At 37.3% G+C, this 15,996-nt stretch overlaps 1 protein-coding gene across 1 annotated transcript; it reads right to left on the bottom strand.

The window, feature by feature from the left end:
- Positions 1-885: 885 nt before the first annotated feature.
- On the bottom strand, positions 886-4,469 carry SPINK9 (serine peptidase inhibitor Kazal type 9). Its single transcript, XM_045079431.1, has 2 exons — positions 4,330-4,469; positions 886-1,016 (listed from the first exon to the last, which is right to left on the bottom strand). Exons 1-2 carry the CDS (start codon positions 4,467-4,469, stop codon positions 971-973), a joined length of 186 nt encoding a protein of 61 aa, XP_044935366.1. The 3' UTR covers positions 886-970.
- Positions 4,470-15,996: the final 11,527 nt, after the last annotated feature.

The raw sequence follows: 15,996 nt of genomic DNA, 5'->3' as shown, positions 1-15,996 counted from the left end.
GGTTGCAGAAAGGGAGGAAGGTGGGGAGATGGGGTAACTAGGTGACAAGTATTAAGGAGGGCACGTGATGAGATGAGCACTGGGTGTTATACACAAGTGATGAATCAACACGCTATCAAAAGCTAATTATGTAAAAAAATTTTTTAATTAAAAAATTGTGTACTATATATTGGCTAATTGAATCTAAATTAAAAAAAAACTTTAGGGGAAAAAAACACATGGAAGACATCAACTAATTCATGGGAATTTACATAATTTTACTGGGCATTTGATTTTGACCAATCAAATTTCACAAACATGTATTCTGGTAGAAAATAAAGAGCCGTCTCAATCTAGGGCAGCTTTCATGTCTTAAACATAAGAAACATCTAGCAAAACAGTATTTCATGATTCTTGTACTTGAAGACTCCCATTTTTTTCTGTTCATGTTTCAGGAATTCACAAGAACTAAGTTATGCACAGGAGGTGTTTTTCTAGCCTGGGCTAAAAGAAGGCATCAGATTCAGGTCCTTTGATTTTCTGGTTCCTGCTTCTGGTCTTAGTTAACCCTTTTCTTCCAGGACGTGGCCCTAAGGTGGTCCCTTAGATATCACCCAAAAGTGAAACAAATCTGAAAGATTCAACTCCTAAACAAAAAGAGTCAGACATATGTTTATTTCATGTAGGTCTCCTTTATTGTACAAAGAAATCTGGACATGATGGTGACAAGATTAGGCAATGCGGCACAGGTATAACCTGTGTTTTTTCTCATTAAAAAAACAAACCAGAACAATATGTCATCAATATTGGGTATTTGTTTTCATTCATTTATGTTTTTAAAAAGGGTCCATATGTTTCTATACATTCTGGTGTATCATGCACCATCTTATATTTCTCGAGCTGGTACTAGCATATCTTTCAGGTGATTATTTTGTAACCTTTACAAAATACTTTAAGTGTGTTTCGTGTGAACTGGAATCACAAGCTAGATTCAACACTCTCCAAAATGTTCAAATTTAAGTTTGTTGTTAGTTTTTCTGTGTAGAGAAAAATAGCAACAAATGAAAATTGCTGATGCCGTAGGCATTTTATTAGCATCCAGAACTAATTAGCATTCACTAATGAACCCACCTCCCACAAGGTACTCAAGTTGGTCCACTTAGTGATGTTTTTAAAAGGAGGGAGTGACTGGGAGCACCTGGGTCACTCAAGTCTGTTAAGGGCTGCAGGGTCCTGGAATTCCCATTGAATCTGTCTCCCTGCTCAGAGGAGAGCCAACTTCTCCCTCACCCTCTACCCCTTCTCCCTGCTTGTGTTCTCTCTCTCTGGTTCTCTCTCTACTCAAATGAATAAATAAGATCTTTAAAACAAAGATAGGGAGGGAGTGACTGCAATTTAGAAATATTTTAGCAACTGGTGCTGGTTATGTAAGGACGATGCTCACAATACATCATAATCAGTTTATATCTCTGAAAACATATTTAATGAATTTCTTATCTAAAGGAGGCACATTTAGAAACCTTTTTTCATCAATGATTTCATTATAGTTGTCACATTTTACATTTTTCAAAAAATACTATTTCTCATAAAGGTAGTTTTTTCTGGGGTGCCTGGATAGCTTAGTGGGTTAAGCATCTGACTTCGGCTCAGGTCATGGTTCCAGTGTCCTAGGATCCAGCCCGGTGTCTGGCTCCATGCTTAGTGGGGAGTCCGCTTGTCCCTCTCCCTCTGTGCCCACACCCACTGCTCCTGCTCTCTCTGTCTCTCTCTCTCTCTCTCAAATAAATAAAATCTTTTTTAAAAAGAAAATTTTTCTCATTAAAAAAACAAACCAGAACAATATGTCATCAATATTGGGTATTTGTTTTCATTCATGTATGTTTTTAAAAAGGGTCCATATGTTTCTATACATTCTGGTGTATCATGCACCATCTTATATTTCTTGAGCTGGTACTAGCATATCTTTCAGGTGATTATTTTGTAACCTTTAAGCTATATTTGGCTATTTGTTCAAGTTTAATTTTTATTAGAGCTTCAATATATGTTTTGTTGAGAAATCATACTGAAACAAAAATTTCTTTGGAATTTTTAAATATTATCCCCTTTTGTGCCAATAATTAGGGGGCTCTAATACATCTAAACTTAATTATTAAAATGAACAATAGATACAGTTCGTTCTGAGAGATAAGTAGACTGCATGCCTAGGAGGAGGGCGGTTCCTTGTCCCTGGAGATAATCAACTGCACACTGGGATGACTTGAGTTATTTGTAGAGCGAGTTCAAGCAGTAGACGAGTATGTGGACATTGAACTAGATGACCCTCAAATTTCCTTCCAACTTAGAGACTTTGAAACTGGAGCTCAATCACAAGGAAAAGTTCAGAAGGAACTCAAACACCTGGAAGCTAAAGACCACCTTGCTTAAGAATGCTTGGATCAACCAGGAGATCAAAGAAGAACTGAAACAATTCATGGAAACCAATGAAAATGAAGACACTTTGGTCCAAAACCTATGGGATACAGCAAAGGCGGTCCTAAGGGGTAAATGCATAGCCATCCAAGCCTCCCTCAAAAAAATTGAAAAATCCAGAATACACCAGCTTTCTCTACACCTTAAAGAACTGGAGAATCAACAACAAATCAAACAAACTCTACACATAAGGAGGGAAATCATCAAGATTAGAGCTGAGATCAATGAGGTAGAAACCAGAGATACAGTAGAACGTATCAATGAAACTAGAAGCTGGTTTTTTGAAAGAATCAATAAGATCGATAAACCATTGGCCACACTAATCCAAAAGAAAAGAGAGAAAGCCCAAATTCATAAAATTATGAACGAAAAGGGAGAGATCACAACTAACACCAAGGAAGAAGAAACAATCATCAGAAGTTATTGTCAACAGTTATATGCCAATAAGCTTTGCAACCTAGATGAAATGGATGCATTCCTGGAAAAATATAAACTACCAAATTTGAACCAGGAAGAAATCGACAACCTGAATAGACCGATATCTAATAACGAGATTGAAGCAGTGATCAAAAACCTCCCAAAAAACAAGAGCCCTGGACCTGACGGATTCCCTGGGGAATTCTACCAAACCTTCAAAGAAGAAATAACACCCATTCTCCTGAAGCTGTTTCAAAAAATTGAAGCAGAAGGAAAACTTCCAGACTCTTTCTATGAAGCCAGCATTACCCTGATCCCCAAACCAGACAAAGACCCTACCAAAAGGATAATTTTAGACCAATATCACTGATGAATATGGATGCTAAGATTCTCAACAAGATCCTAGCCAACAGGATCCAACAGCACATTAAAAAGATTATCCACCATGATCAGGTGGGATTCATCCCTGGGCTACAAGGATGGTTCAACATTCACAAATCAATCAATGTGTTACAACAAATTAATATGAGAAGAGAGAAGAACCACATGGTCCTCTCAATTGATGCAGAAAAAGCATTTGACAAAACCCAGCATCTGTTCCTGATTAAAACGCTTCAAAGTATAGGGATAGAGGGAAGATTCCTGAACTCATCAAATCTATCTATGAAAGACCCACAGCAAATATCATCCTCAATGGGAAAAAGCTTGCAGCCTTCCCGTTGAGATCAGGAACAAGACAAGGATGCCCACTTTCACCACTCTTGTTCAACATAGTATTAGAAGTCCTAGCAACAGCAATCAGACAGCAAAGAGAAATAAAAGGTATCCAAATTGGTAATGAAGAAGTCAAACTCTCTCTATTAGCAGATGACATGATTCTTTATATGGAAAACCCAAAAGACTCCACCCCCAAACTAATAGAACTCATACAGCAACGTAGCAGGATACAAATTCAATGTACAGAAATCAGTGGCTTTCTTATACACTAACAATGAAAACACAGAAAGGGAAATTAGAGAATCGATTCCATTTACTATAGCACCAAGAACCATAAGATACCTGGGAATAAACCTAACCAAAGAGGTAAAAGATCTGTACTCGAGGAACTACAGAACACTCATGAAAGAAATTGAAGAAGACACAAAAAGATGGAAGACCATTCCATGCTCTTGTATCGGAAGAATAAACATTGTTAAAATGTCTATACTGCCTAGAGAAATCTATACTTTTAATGCCATTCCAATCAAAATTCCACCGATATTCTTCAACTTAGAGACTCTAGTTCTTTGATTTATTCTTACTGCCTGAATATGCACAGATCCAAAGACACTAAAGACCCCAAATTCTATGTATTCATCATATTTACATATTCATTGTACCCTAAACCACTTCTAATTGAGGTATATTTGCCATAACACTTAATTACACCTTAAATATAGAAAATAAAAATATTTCAACACTTACTGAACTTCATAACAAAAGAAGCAATCATTAGGGTAAGTTTCGCCATCAGATCCACAAATTAGTGCATATATTTCATAACAAATTCCCTCTTTTCCTGGTGGTAGCTTCTTATATTTACTGCAATCAACCTGGAGATACATATTAAAAGCCTTGAACCAAATCTTTTTTCCCAGAATTTAGGATTTCCCAAGCAAGTTTAGAGGGCTTTCAAATCATCAGTTTCTTATTCTTTTTTTTTTTAAATATTTATTTATTTGACAGAGAGAAAGATCACAAGTAGGCAGAGAGGCAGGCGGAGAGAAGGGGAAGAAGCAAGCTCGCTGCTGAGGGGCTTGATCCCAAGACCCTGAGATCATGACCTGATCTGAAGGCAGAGGCGCTTAACCCACTGACCCCCCCCAGGCGCTTCCAGTTTCTTATTCTAATTGTCTGTCCTCATCCAGCCCCTTTGAGATATGTCAAGTATAGAGATTTCTTATGTCAGGTATAAAATCATGAGTGATAAACTTCTTTATGGTAGCTTGTAACCAAATAATTTATCTAAAAATTAAAATGTGAATTTAAAAACATACATGGCAGAGTCCCAGATGTAATCATTCCCATGGGGTTAGTTTTCTACACATCCTGCTATTTCTCTCTTTCACTTAAGTTCTACCTGAATGCAAGTATGAGATGTATTATAGGTATACTTTCTATAGTTTTAAGAGCTAGCACATCACTAGCAACTTTTACCATTAATTATTGGTCACAAAGCATGTGTTATACACTTCTTCAGTGCATAGACAGACACATGCATTTTACTGCTGTAGTTGAGAACCACTGTTGTAAGTGCCAGGAGGAAAGCCAACATGAAGGCCCCTGCAGGAGCACGTCTGCAATCACCAAGATAGAGGTTTTCTGGGGTTTTCACCTATGAGCGAATTGAAGAGTATAGAGAGCAAGAGTCAAACATGTCACATTTCAAATCATGACTATATGACCCTGAGACCATCATTTTACTTCTCTAAACCTTGTTTCTTTACCTGTAAAATAAGGGTGATAATAACTACATCGTAAGATTGAAGTAAAAAATAAATAATCAAGAAGATACATGTAAAATGCTTAGCACTTCATGACATGGAAAATACTACAAAAATACTCTCTATTAGTTTTATCCCTTGGCTCTACATTCAGGACTACTCAAATTTTAGCTCTGTACAGAAGAGTTTACGTTTGTTTTTCTGACTCAGAGTTCCACATGTGATATGTTACTAATTGTTGAATGTCTCCACTTGGGTAGCCTGAAATACACCGGAACTTCAGGTTAAATTCATCTTCCCTTTCAGTTATGTTCCATTAATTGATCTATTCATTCCTTGTTTGCCATACACCACATACTTTCTAAGTTTTAGGATTGCTCTGATGGCTGGCAATACAAAGATTAGCAAACATGATAAAATGGCAGAAGGCGCTCAGAGGCGAGTGGAGTCTACTGGAGAATGGGAATGACGGTGCCCCTTGATGAGTATATGTCAGCACGATATCACTTCTTCTCCTTGCCTGCTCAAACCCCAGTGTCAGGACTTAAGTCACATTCACAGTGTGACCAAGAAATGACCAAAACTTCATATTCATTAACTGTTATCATTCTCAAGCAGCTACTAATTGTGAAGGATGGCTTGAATTCAGGACTGTCTGACTCCAAAATTCACACTCTTAACCCTCTTATTCTCTTTAATACATAAAATGAAAGACTCAAAGAAGTGAAAGAAGCTGCCTGAGGCCCACAGGCATACTGCTGAAAAGCCATTGAGCTTAGACTCCCGGTTTAAAGTTTTTACTACCACACCTAGATTTTCTCAACAACAGTTATTGCTTAATATGAGTCATAAAGGGAAGGTTAAATTAAAATATCCATTCCCTAAGATAAAGAACAAAGAGGGCGGTGATCCATTTAGCATTATAAGAGTCATGACTTGTCCTTCTTTGGTGCCAGTACAGTGCTCAACTCTCTTCAAACACTGTGGTTTTAACCCTCACAATAAGCTTATGAGGCAAGTATTGTTGTCCATGGCCACACGATCAAGGAGCTGGAATTCAAACCCAGGACTTTATAGTAATTCGGATGTTAGGTGCCTAACCACTTTGTTCTACTACGTCCATTTCAGAAAGATCTTTTAATGAATTTTTAAAAGCAAAATCAGTTTTGATACTTAAAAAATCTTCAAACATGTAGCAATTTAATTAGTGTATAGTAGCAAATATTTCCTTGTTGATTACTGGCTTTAAAATTACATAAAATATAAAAGTAAAACTTTTATATCAAGATGTATGTACTGACCTGTTGAAGGTGTGTGGCACATTCTACATCTATAAGAAAAATAAAGACAAAAGAAACCAAATTAAACTCTGGAAGAACCTAATCATGTTGAAAAATGATCTCTCATGTTTCAGTTCTCAGCCTATCAAAAATATTAGACTCTCTTCAGAACTGTGTATCAATATAATATCAAAGATTGAAACTCAGCATAGATTTTTTTTTTCTTTTTTGGATAGGATTAGAGCATAGCCAAAAGCATGGAGAAACTACTATAATAATGAGAAATTTTGTTCTTTCTTACCTCATAATCAGAGTTTAGAAAATACTGGGAAAAAGAAGTGGTTTTATATCTAGGGAATGTCTGCTATTGTGTAGGAGGCAGATATGGCAGAAGCTGGACCAGCAGTTGAAAATTCTTAGGAACAAATTTCAACTTAATGCAAAAATAATAAGAGCTCATGCTGCCAAACAATGAATGGGACAGGCTTTTTTTTTTTAAATTTAAATTCAATTAGCCAACATATAATACATTATTGGTTTCAGATGTAGTGTTTAGTGATTCATCAGTTGTGTATAATGGCCAGTGCTCATTATATTATGTGCCCTCCTTAATGCCCATCACCCAGTTACCCCATCCCCCTACCCACCTCCCATTCTACCACTCTCAGTTTATAGGACAGTTTTATAAAGAAATGGGGTCCCCATAAACCCATAAATAGAGATATCAAGTCAAAGCAGAGTCTGGATGTACACTGACCAAATATAAATATTTAAATGGATAAGAATTTGCCCTTAGCTGACCATTTAGGTCAACTCAGCCCCAAAGGTGGTATCATTTAGTGATTTATTGGTAGAGACAAAAATGCATTTCAAAAAGCTTCCCTTATTATCTATGTGCTCTGTATATCCCAGAATTCTGTGAACAGAAGATGACATGAGCTGTTGGTATCAGGACAGAGGTGGTGTTATGAAGGAGATACTTACTGAAGATGGCCATAAGTGCCAGAGCCAAGAGCAAGGCAGACTGTTGCTTTCATGCTGCTGAAGTGGCCAAGCGCAGTCAGATGGTGGCAAAACCAGTGACTTTCTGGTGTCTATTTGGCCCACTTGGGTCTTGCCTTATATATTGTCAAGAGTTCCTGACTCAATTGTGAAATAGCTATTTCCAGAAACAGAATCATGGGAAGAGGTCAGAAACATTTGCTAGTATGGGAATTCTTTTATTGTGAAATCAGATAGTTTGTTCATGACATTTTAATAGATAATAGAACCCAATAAATCTGTTATTTCCTTATTTTTTTACATACTTGAGAGTTTGAGTGCTTTCACATCTGTTATACCATTGAGTCTTCATAGTAAATCTATTGGATAGTTATTACCATTTTCTTTGTTTTACAGATGAGAAAAATGAAGTGACAGAACTTAAGTAATTTCACCGGTTTTACTACACATTCATCTTTTTACTACTTCCGGGAATACTCATCAGGTGTGGCAGCCTTCTAAGTTCAGACATATTTCCAGTTTCCCCTCTTTCCTCTGATACCAAATAGGAAATGTGACCAGATAAGACTCCAGACTGGGCACAGAGAAAAGGTATCAATATCCAAGTCTTTTGGGGTGCTGGGAAGAAAAAGGCAGAGGGAAAGAGAGAGAGAGAATCTCAAGCAGGCTCCACAGCAAGCACAGAGCCCATCACAGGGCTCAATTACATGACCCCAAGATCAGGATGCTTAACTGAGCCACCCAGGCACCCCGACACCCAACTCTTGATTCAGCAGAAAAATAATGATTGATGCTCTTTAGCAGGGGAATAATTTTCCCAAGTACCTAAATTTGAGGAGATGGAATAGTGAGTAGAGCTGGTGAGCAGTCACACCTCATTTACCTGCCAGATCTTGGTGGAAGCTTCTTTATCAAGGGCCTGTGGGAGAAGGGTCTTCTCAAGGGCAATAATAAAGAGCTATATGACCAGCTTAGCCAGTAATGGATTTAGTGACTGAAATGGCTGGACTGTCCCTAGAGCTTTGGCCATGATTCTCTAGTCACAGCTTGATGATTCAAGAATGAGATGTTGACTTTGCCCTGGGCCATAGTTACATATGAGATCAGTGGCATTTTACACTAATACAATCATTTTTAACAGACAAGCTCACCAATCTACTGACCCCCTCAACTTGCTCCTTGACTAAAAATCCCCCATGTTTTATGCAGACTTGAGCCCAATCTCTCTCTCCAATTACAATAGAAGTATTCAAGACTGTACTTTGAATGACAGCTTCCTTACCATTTTAACAAGTGTCAAATATTTTAACAAGCTTACAAAATAAAGTTAATGGCACCATCATCATAAGCTTGTTATAAGTTTCAAATGAGATTGTATTTGTAAAGTTCTTATCCAGGGTCTGGCATATAGTAAGTTCTTAACAAATTTTGGTATTTGATGATAATGATCAGAATAGCAAAGACAATGACAGTGACAGTGGTCTTAAGAAAAGACTCAGAAAGCCCTTGAGAACTATCTTAAAAGAAGGAAGTGTTGTATCTTTGTGGCTGTACTGGAAATGATAAATATTGGCATGTCATCATAAAAGGAACTTAGTGATGATCAGTAAAGTTTGGTAATGACTAGAAGTAGAGAGATCCTTTTAAGTGTCTCCTTGGAGGTCAAATGAATACTTCTCAAGGACCTGCAGAGGTGATTCCTTTATTGAAATTGAAAACGACCTCTATCTGCATTTTTAAACTTTTCTAACAGCAAAATACTTTGTTTAATGACAATAGCAATAACAGTAATAATATTTACTGAGCACTAATTATGTGTCAGGTAGTTTTGAAATTGTTCTATGAATATTAACTTATTTAAATTTTAAAACTATATTAGGCAAATACTATTACTACCAAGACTTTACAAATAAAGGAAATGAGGCACAGAGAAAATAAACGAGTTGTCCAAGATCACAAGAGTATGTAGTGGAATTGGAAAATGTTGTATAGAAGCACAGTACACTGAACAGATAACAGACGTTCTCCATTCCTTGAAGAAGGACTGTGGCATCTTGGCTTCCTTGTGCCCATCTTTCCCATAATGGCCCTTGAGTCACACTCATGGAGTCTCTAGGGGTCCACAGGATGATTTGAAGATCACTATTCTGGGAGAGAAATTCCTAAATTCCACCCTCAAGTGGTGACTCCAGCACTTGAGGTGGATCCATAGGGGTTCAGTTCAGAGGCAAGCACTACTTGAGGAAGAACTTATCTGAATCAGAGCCTTGGCTTGGCTGGTTATAAGAGTGTGAATGCAGAAAAGAGAAGAGAAGAAAAAGAGGGTGATTAAGAAGGAGCAAGTTCACACAGACTTCCAGGGCCATGAAGGAGATTCTCTAGTTCAGGGAATAAAGAGAAGTCATCTGAATTGAAGTCCAAGAAGAATTAAATTTCTAGATTTTTAGATATAAGATTAGAGGAGAACCATTACAAAGGTGACTCTCTGAGAGTGTCAGAGAGCTGGGCTGGCTGAGGTTATAATTGCTAAGACCTCTTCTGCTTCTGGGGAAGACTGGCCAAAGTTTAGGAGCCACTGTGCATGCATGGATTAAGTGGTCATCTCTGGGGAAATGTTGCGGGATCTGGGAATCAGGAAAACTTTGACACAAAGTCCCTTGAGCTCTTCAGAAATGTCTTTCAACACAATGGTTGTCCTTTCCTCCTAATAAGCAAGACCTTTGGGGTGCCTGGGTGGCTCAGTGGGTTAAAGCCTCTACCTTCGGCTCAGGTCATGATCCCAGGTCCTGGCTCTCTGCTCAGCAGGGAGCTTGCTTCCCTTCCTCTCTCTCTCTGCCTGCCTCTCTGCCCACTTGTGATCTCTGTCAAATAAATAAATAAAATTAAAACAAAACAAAACAAAACAAAACAAAACCACAAGACCTTTTAGGCAGCCCTGAGTTTTACTTCTTCCTGAGAAGAAGACAAAGAAGAAGAAGGGGAAGGAGAAGCAGAAGCAGCAGCTTAAAATGTCACTATGAATTGAAGGGTTTCTTTCTTTTTTTTTTCCCCTCCTACTGAATTCTGAACTATTTTCAGTATGTATTGGTGGAGGGAGGGGAAGTAGGCAGAGCCTTATGGTTTATTTGAGAATTTACTTAAGAATTCAGCTTGTGTGGCATATCCTTCCCATATTCTCTTGCTACTTCCCAGTCTGAAGTCACTTCTGTGACACTGCTTTCTTGGAGGAACAGGTCCATCAACTTACCAGTAGTACCTGTTTTGCAGGTACTAGAACACATTTTTGAATTTTAACTTTTTATTTTGAAATAATTGTTACAAGATTAGAACAAAGAAATTCTCCCATACTCTTCACCTCAAGACTCCATTCACATTTTGCCATTTATGTCAATAATGCCTTTATCACAGAAACATCCAATCTAATCAGACTGTATAAAAAAAACTCTAACAGAAATTAACTCAAAATGATCAAAGACTTAAAGGTAAAAGTTATAACTATAGTAGTCTTAGAAGAAAACATAGGCATAAGTCTTTGTGACTTTGGAATGGGCAGTGGTTTCTTAGATATGACACTAAGAATATAATAAGCAGAAGGGAAAATAAATTGGATTTTATCAAAATCCAAATTTTGCACTTAGTAGGACAGCCCACAGAATAGAAGATAATATTTGTAAATCATTGATCTGATGAAGGCCTAGTATTCAGAATATATGAAGCTAAACAAAATATATGCAGCTCAAAAATAACCAGACTAATTATCTACTTAAAATTGAGCAACGGAGTTGAATAAACATTCTTCCAAAAAAGATATACAAATGGCCAATAAAGACATCAAAATATGCTCTTCATCATTCGTTATCAAGGAAATGCAATTGAAAGCCAAAATGAGTACCATTTTACATTCATTAGGATCACTTAAAAAAAGACAAGATGTTGTCAAGGATGTGTAGAAATTGGAACCCTCATACATTGCTTATGGGAATGGAAAATGTCATAGCAGCTGCTTTGGAAACAGTTTGGTAGGTTCTCAAAAAGTTAAATGTAGAGTTACCCCATTGCCCAACAATTTTATTTCTAGGTATTTATCCAAGAGAATTGAAAAAAAAAAAAACCAGAGAAAAATTAAAAAAAAACCAACACCCTTGTATATGAATATTCATGTCGGCTTTACTCTTAATGGACTAAAATTGCAAACAATCCAAGTATCCATCAATGGACAAATGACTGAACGTAGTAAAGCTGTAGAATGGAATATTATTATGCTACAGGAAGGGATGAAATACTGACACATGCCACAACATGGGTTAACCTTGAAAACCTTATGCTAAGTGAAGGAAGTCAGACACGAAAGACCTATAGTGTATGACTCTATTAATGTATGATGTCCAGAATAGTAAATTCGTAGGCAAAAATTAGATTCTTGGCCTCCAGGGGCTGGAAATATGCGGGAATGAGAGTAACTGCCAGTTGGTTTGGAGTTTCTTTTTGGAGTCACGAAAGGTATTAAAATCAAATAGTGGTGCTGGTTGCATAATTTTGTGAGCAGACTATAATTTTACATTTTAAAAACAAGAATTTTTGTAACTAATGCAATGCTGCTTGTTAATTACACTTCAATTTTTAAAATTAAAAAAACAAAAACATGAATTTTATGGTATGTGAACTATTTCTCAACAAACAGCAACAACGACAACAACAAAAGATCCATTCAGGATCATAAAATATTATGTTCTTTAGTCCCTTTCAAAGCAGAATATTTAAAAGGCCCGTTCTTGGTTTTTCAAAGTTGTAGGTGAGTTATTTTATAGAAGGTTTCTGAATTGGAGTTTGTCTCATGATTCCTAATAGTTATATTTGGGTTGTACATTTTTGGCAGGGAAATACAGAAGTTATTCTGTATTCTTCATACTGTATACTTTGCGATAATATCCATGATGTTGATTTGCCCTATCACTGACTATGCTAACTTTGATCACCTGTGCCCATTAGTGTCTAAAATGTTTCTCCACTCTACTGTTACTCTTTCTCCTTTCAAAATTAGTAAATATTTTGTGACAAGATCTCTTGAGATTATTTGAATATCTCATCTTTCATAACAGTTTTACTCATGGTATTAAGTGAGGCCATGTTCAAATGGGGCAAACTATATAAGTAAATTCATGTAATCTTATATGTTCAGATTGTACATTTGCCTTTTCACTTTCTAATATCAATTTCTAAGGAACGGAAATATTCCCATATCCCAAACCAAGAAAAAAACTCCACAGCAATTACTGATCATGGGCATTTACTTTAAAATACTAAACATATTTCCAAGAATGTAGTCTATATGTTCAGGCCCGGGTAAATGTTGGAGAAGGATGGGCATACAGATCTTAACCAACACTTTCATTTCCATAGAACTGTACAGTTTACAAAGCATGTTCACATGCATATATCATCTGACTCTCACAATGCACAGGTTAAATTAGGGATTATTATTCTCTTGATTTTGTCAATAAGGAAAGAGATATTGCACACATAAATGACCAACCTACAGCCACACACCTGGTGATGTCCAAACTAGCATAAGCATACAAGTCTCCTGTTCCAAGTTTTGTTGTGTTCTCCTGAGCTGCTTGGTGGAATTTTATAATGAAGACAATGATGACGAATATGCCAGAGACTTCAGTGATGCAAGTGCTGATCAGTATATAGCTAAGTGAGTAAAACTGAATAAACTTAGAGAGGTAAAAATTTAAAAATACACCTACTTTACATTTACATTTATGGTGCTTTAAGAGCTTCCCTTGGGCAAAGATATACTCTTCCTGGCAGAGAAAAAGAAAAGAAAGAAATACATACGATATAGTAAGATATATATATATATATATATATATATATATATATGTGTGTGTGTGTGTGTGTGTATACGTGTGTGTACACACACACACACACACACACACATATTGTTTGTATGTTTTGTGTTTTCCATTGATATTAAAAGCTTACGATGAAAACCAAAAGTCTTTCATTGCCAATATCGCTTCAGTGGGAGCTCATTTTAATCATTTCTCTTCTAAGGCTGTTACCATCATAATTCTCATTGGTATACTTAAGATTCTACCATTTATTGATTGGTTGGTTGATTGGCCACCATTTTTTAAAATATTTTCATTGTGTTATGTTAGTCAGCATACAGTACATCATTAGTTTTGATGTAATGTTCATTGTTTACATATAACACCCAGTGCTCCATGCAATACGTGCCCTCCTTAATACCCATGACCAGGCTCACCCATTCCCGCACCCCACCTCACTCCCACTCTAAAACCCTCAGTTTGTTTCTTGGAGTCCACAGTCTGTCATGGTTCATCTCCCCCTCCAATGTACCCCCTTCAATTTTCATTTCCTTCTCCTAATGTCCTCCATGTTATTCCTTATGTTCCATAAGTAAGTGATACCATATGAGAATAGACTACCATTTTGGGGAAAGTTGTTAATTTATATTATCTTCCCACTTTTAGTTCTTCCAAAATTTTGATGAGTATATCATGATTTTTTCAAAAATTCTGTGTACTATCTTTATAACTTTAAATAATATATCTTAGTCACTTTCTATTATTCTCATCCTTAGGCAGCATCTTATAACCCTACAAGAAACTTACCTGCCTCCATACACTTCCCTCAGTCAACTTTTCTCTCTAAACATTTTACACCTCTATGTTTACTTTTACATTTCAGATGTTAAAAATATGCACATTCTGTTCTTTATGCCATAATTCATTCTTCTACAGTTCAACCACAGGTTGATTCCAAAATTTAAAGAACAATAACTACTTTTAAACATCATTTATAAATATTAAAAGGGTTCTGGGACTATATCAATTGGAGACCAAATCTAGACCAATTTTAGAAAGATCAGAAATCTAGGCAATGAGTTGTGGTAAGTGTTGGAAGAAAAGGGGAAGTGTCATCAACAGCTTGTACTTACCTGCCTTGGATACAATATGGACCAAGACCTGAGGCTGTTCAGGTCTGCAGTGAAACCAGATGTCTCCTCATTGTCTTTATGCAGTGTGTTGTGTAGAACCAATGCTCGCTAGACTCAGAGCCAGCAGAATTTACAGTTCTGCAATTCTGCCCATCATTTCCCTTTGGGAACTTTTTATCTCACCTGAGAAGCTAGGCTGATTAAATGAGGCAATAAATATGAAAGACTTTTGTGAACTATAAGTGTTTTATAGATGTTATATACTGGGTCATTTCATAGTAGAAGGAGTTTGATTCCTGAGAGTATTGAGATATGATGGATGAAATTCTGGAAATACTTCTTTGGGCCCTGGATTAGGAATAGCAGATATGGGTTCTTGTCCTCATCTTCCATGTGAGCAATGAGGATACCTAGCTATCCAATGTAGATACCTCAGAGTTTCTGTCCATAAAATGAGGCTGCTAACTGGCCCTCTTTCATCCATGATGACTGGGAATTCTTATATAGGTGTGTACTTTGCCCACATTTTGCACCATGGTTCCGTTGATCTTCATGCACAGTCAGCAGGGATTTTTGTAGGTTTTTCCATCTGTACCATACATGGGGGTGAGGATGAGCTCACAGTGTAGGGGTATGCCCATGCCATGGTCTTTATCATAATCCAGCTATGAGGAGAAAGAGGGATTTTGTGTACAAAGAAATGAGCTTCTGGGGATTCAGTTCTGCTGAGGATATGTGAGTGAGGTCAGAGGAAGAATGAGAAGGACTGAGGTAGCCAAAAGTTTGAAGGCAGCAGAGGAAAAAGGGGTGAGGCAAGTGGAGCAATATGGAAATCAGGTTCCTAAGAAGGTAGAAACAACTGAAAATATATAAGAAAGATTAATGAAGAGCACTGGGAAAATGCGGGTGTTTGTTTAAGACAGGGCAAACAGTGTCAAGTGGAGGGATAGATCAAGACCAGGAAAAATAAAGACAAGAGAAGCTGAATATCTAAGAAGGTGGGAGGAATTGGCATGATGAGAAGAACACAGCAAACTGAGAAGCTTGTGGGGTTGTGAGCAACTCAGGCGAGGGGAGGCTCCACACACATGAGCAGGTATGAGACACTCAGGAGAGGATCACACCAGTAGGGGAGAGAGCTTGCAACTGGGAAGTGAGAGCTACTGAAGGTGGTAAGCAACTCAAGAGGGCTAAGCCAGCAAGATCATTTGACCACCTATTCCAAGCCCTTCACCGTCCATATCACCGTACAAATCCAAGCCCTTCACCGTCCAGATCACAACTTCCCCCCTATCTGCTACTTTTACTTAAGCAGCTCTGTTTGTCTAAGATACTTCCCTATCCTTGCTCTTCTTCACAGTTTCCATAGTTGACCGTGTTCTGGCTTGACCTT

The sequence above is a fragment of the Mustela putorius genome, unplaced genomic scaffold, assembly GCF_011764305.1.
Source record: "Mustela putorius furo isolate JIRA1106 unplaced genomic scaffold, ASM1176430v1.1 tig00000407_pilon_pilon_pilon, whole genome shotgun sequence".
In the NCBI taxonomy this organism is placed as follows: domain Eukaryota; kingdom Metazoa; phylum Chordata; class Mammalia; order Carnivora; family Mustelidae; genus Mustela; species Mustela putorius.
This window is presented reverse-complemented; position numbering and strand designations above follow the sequence as displayed.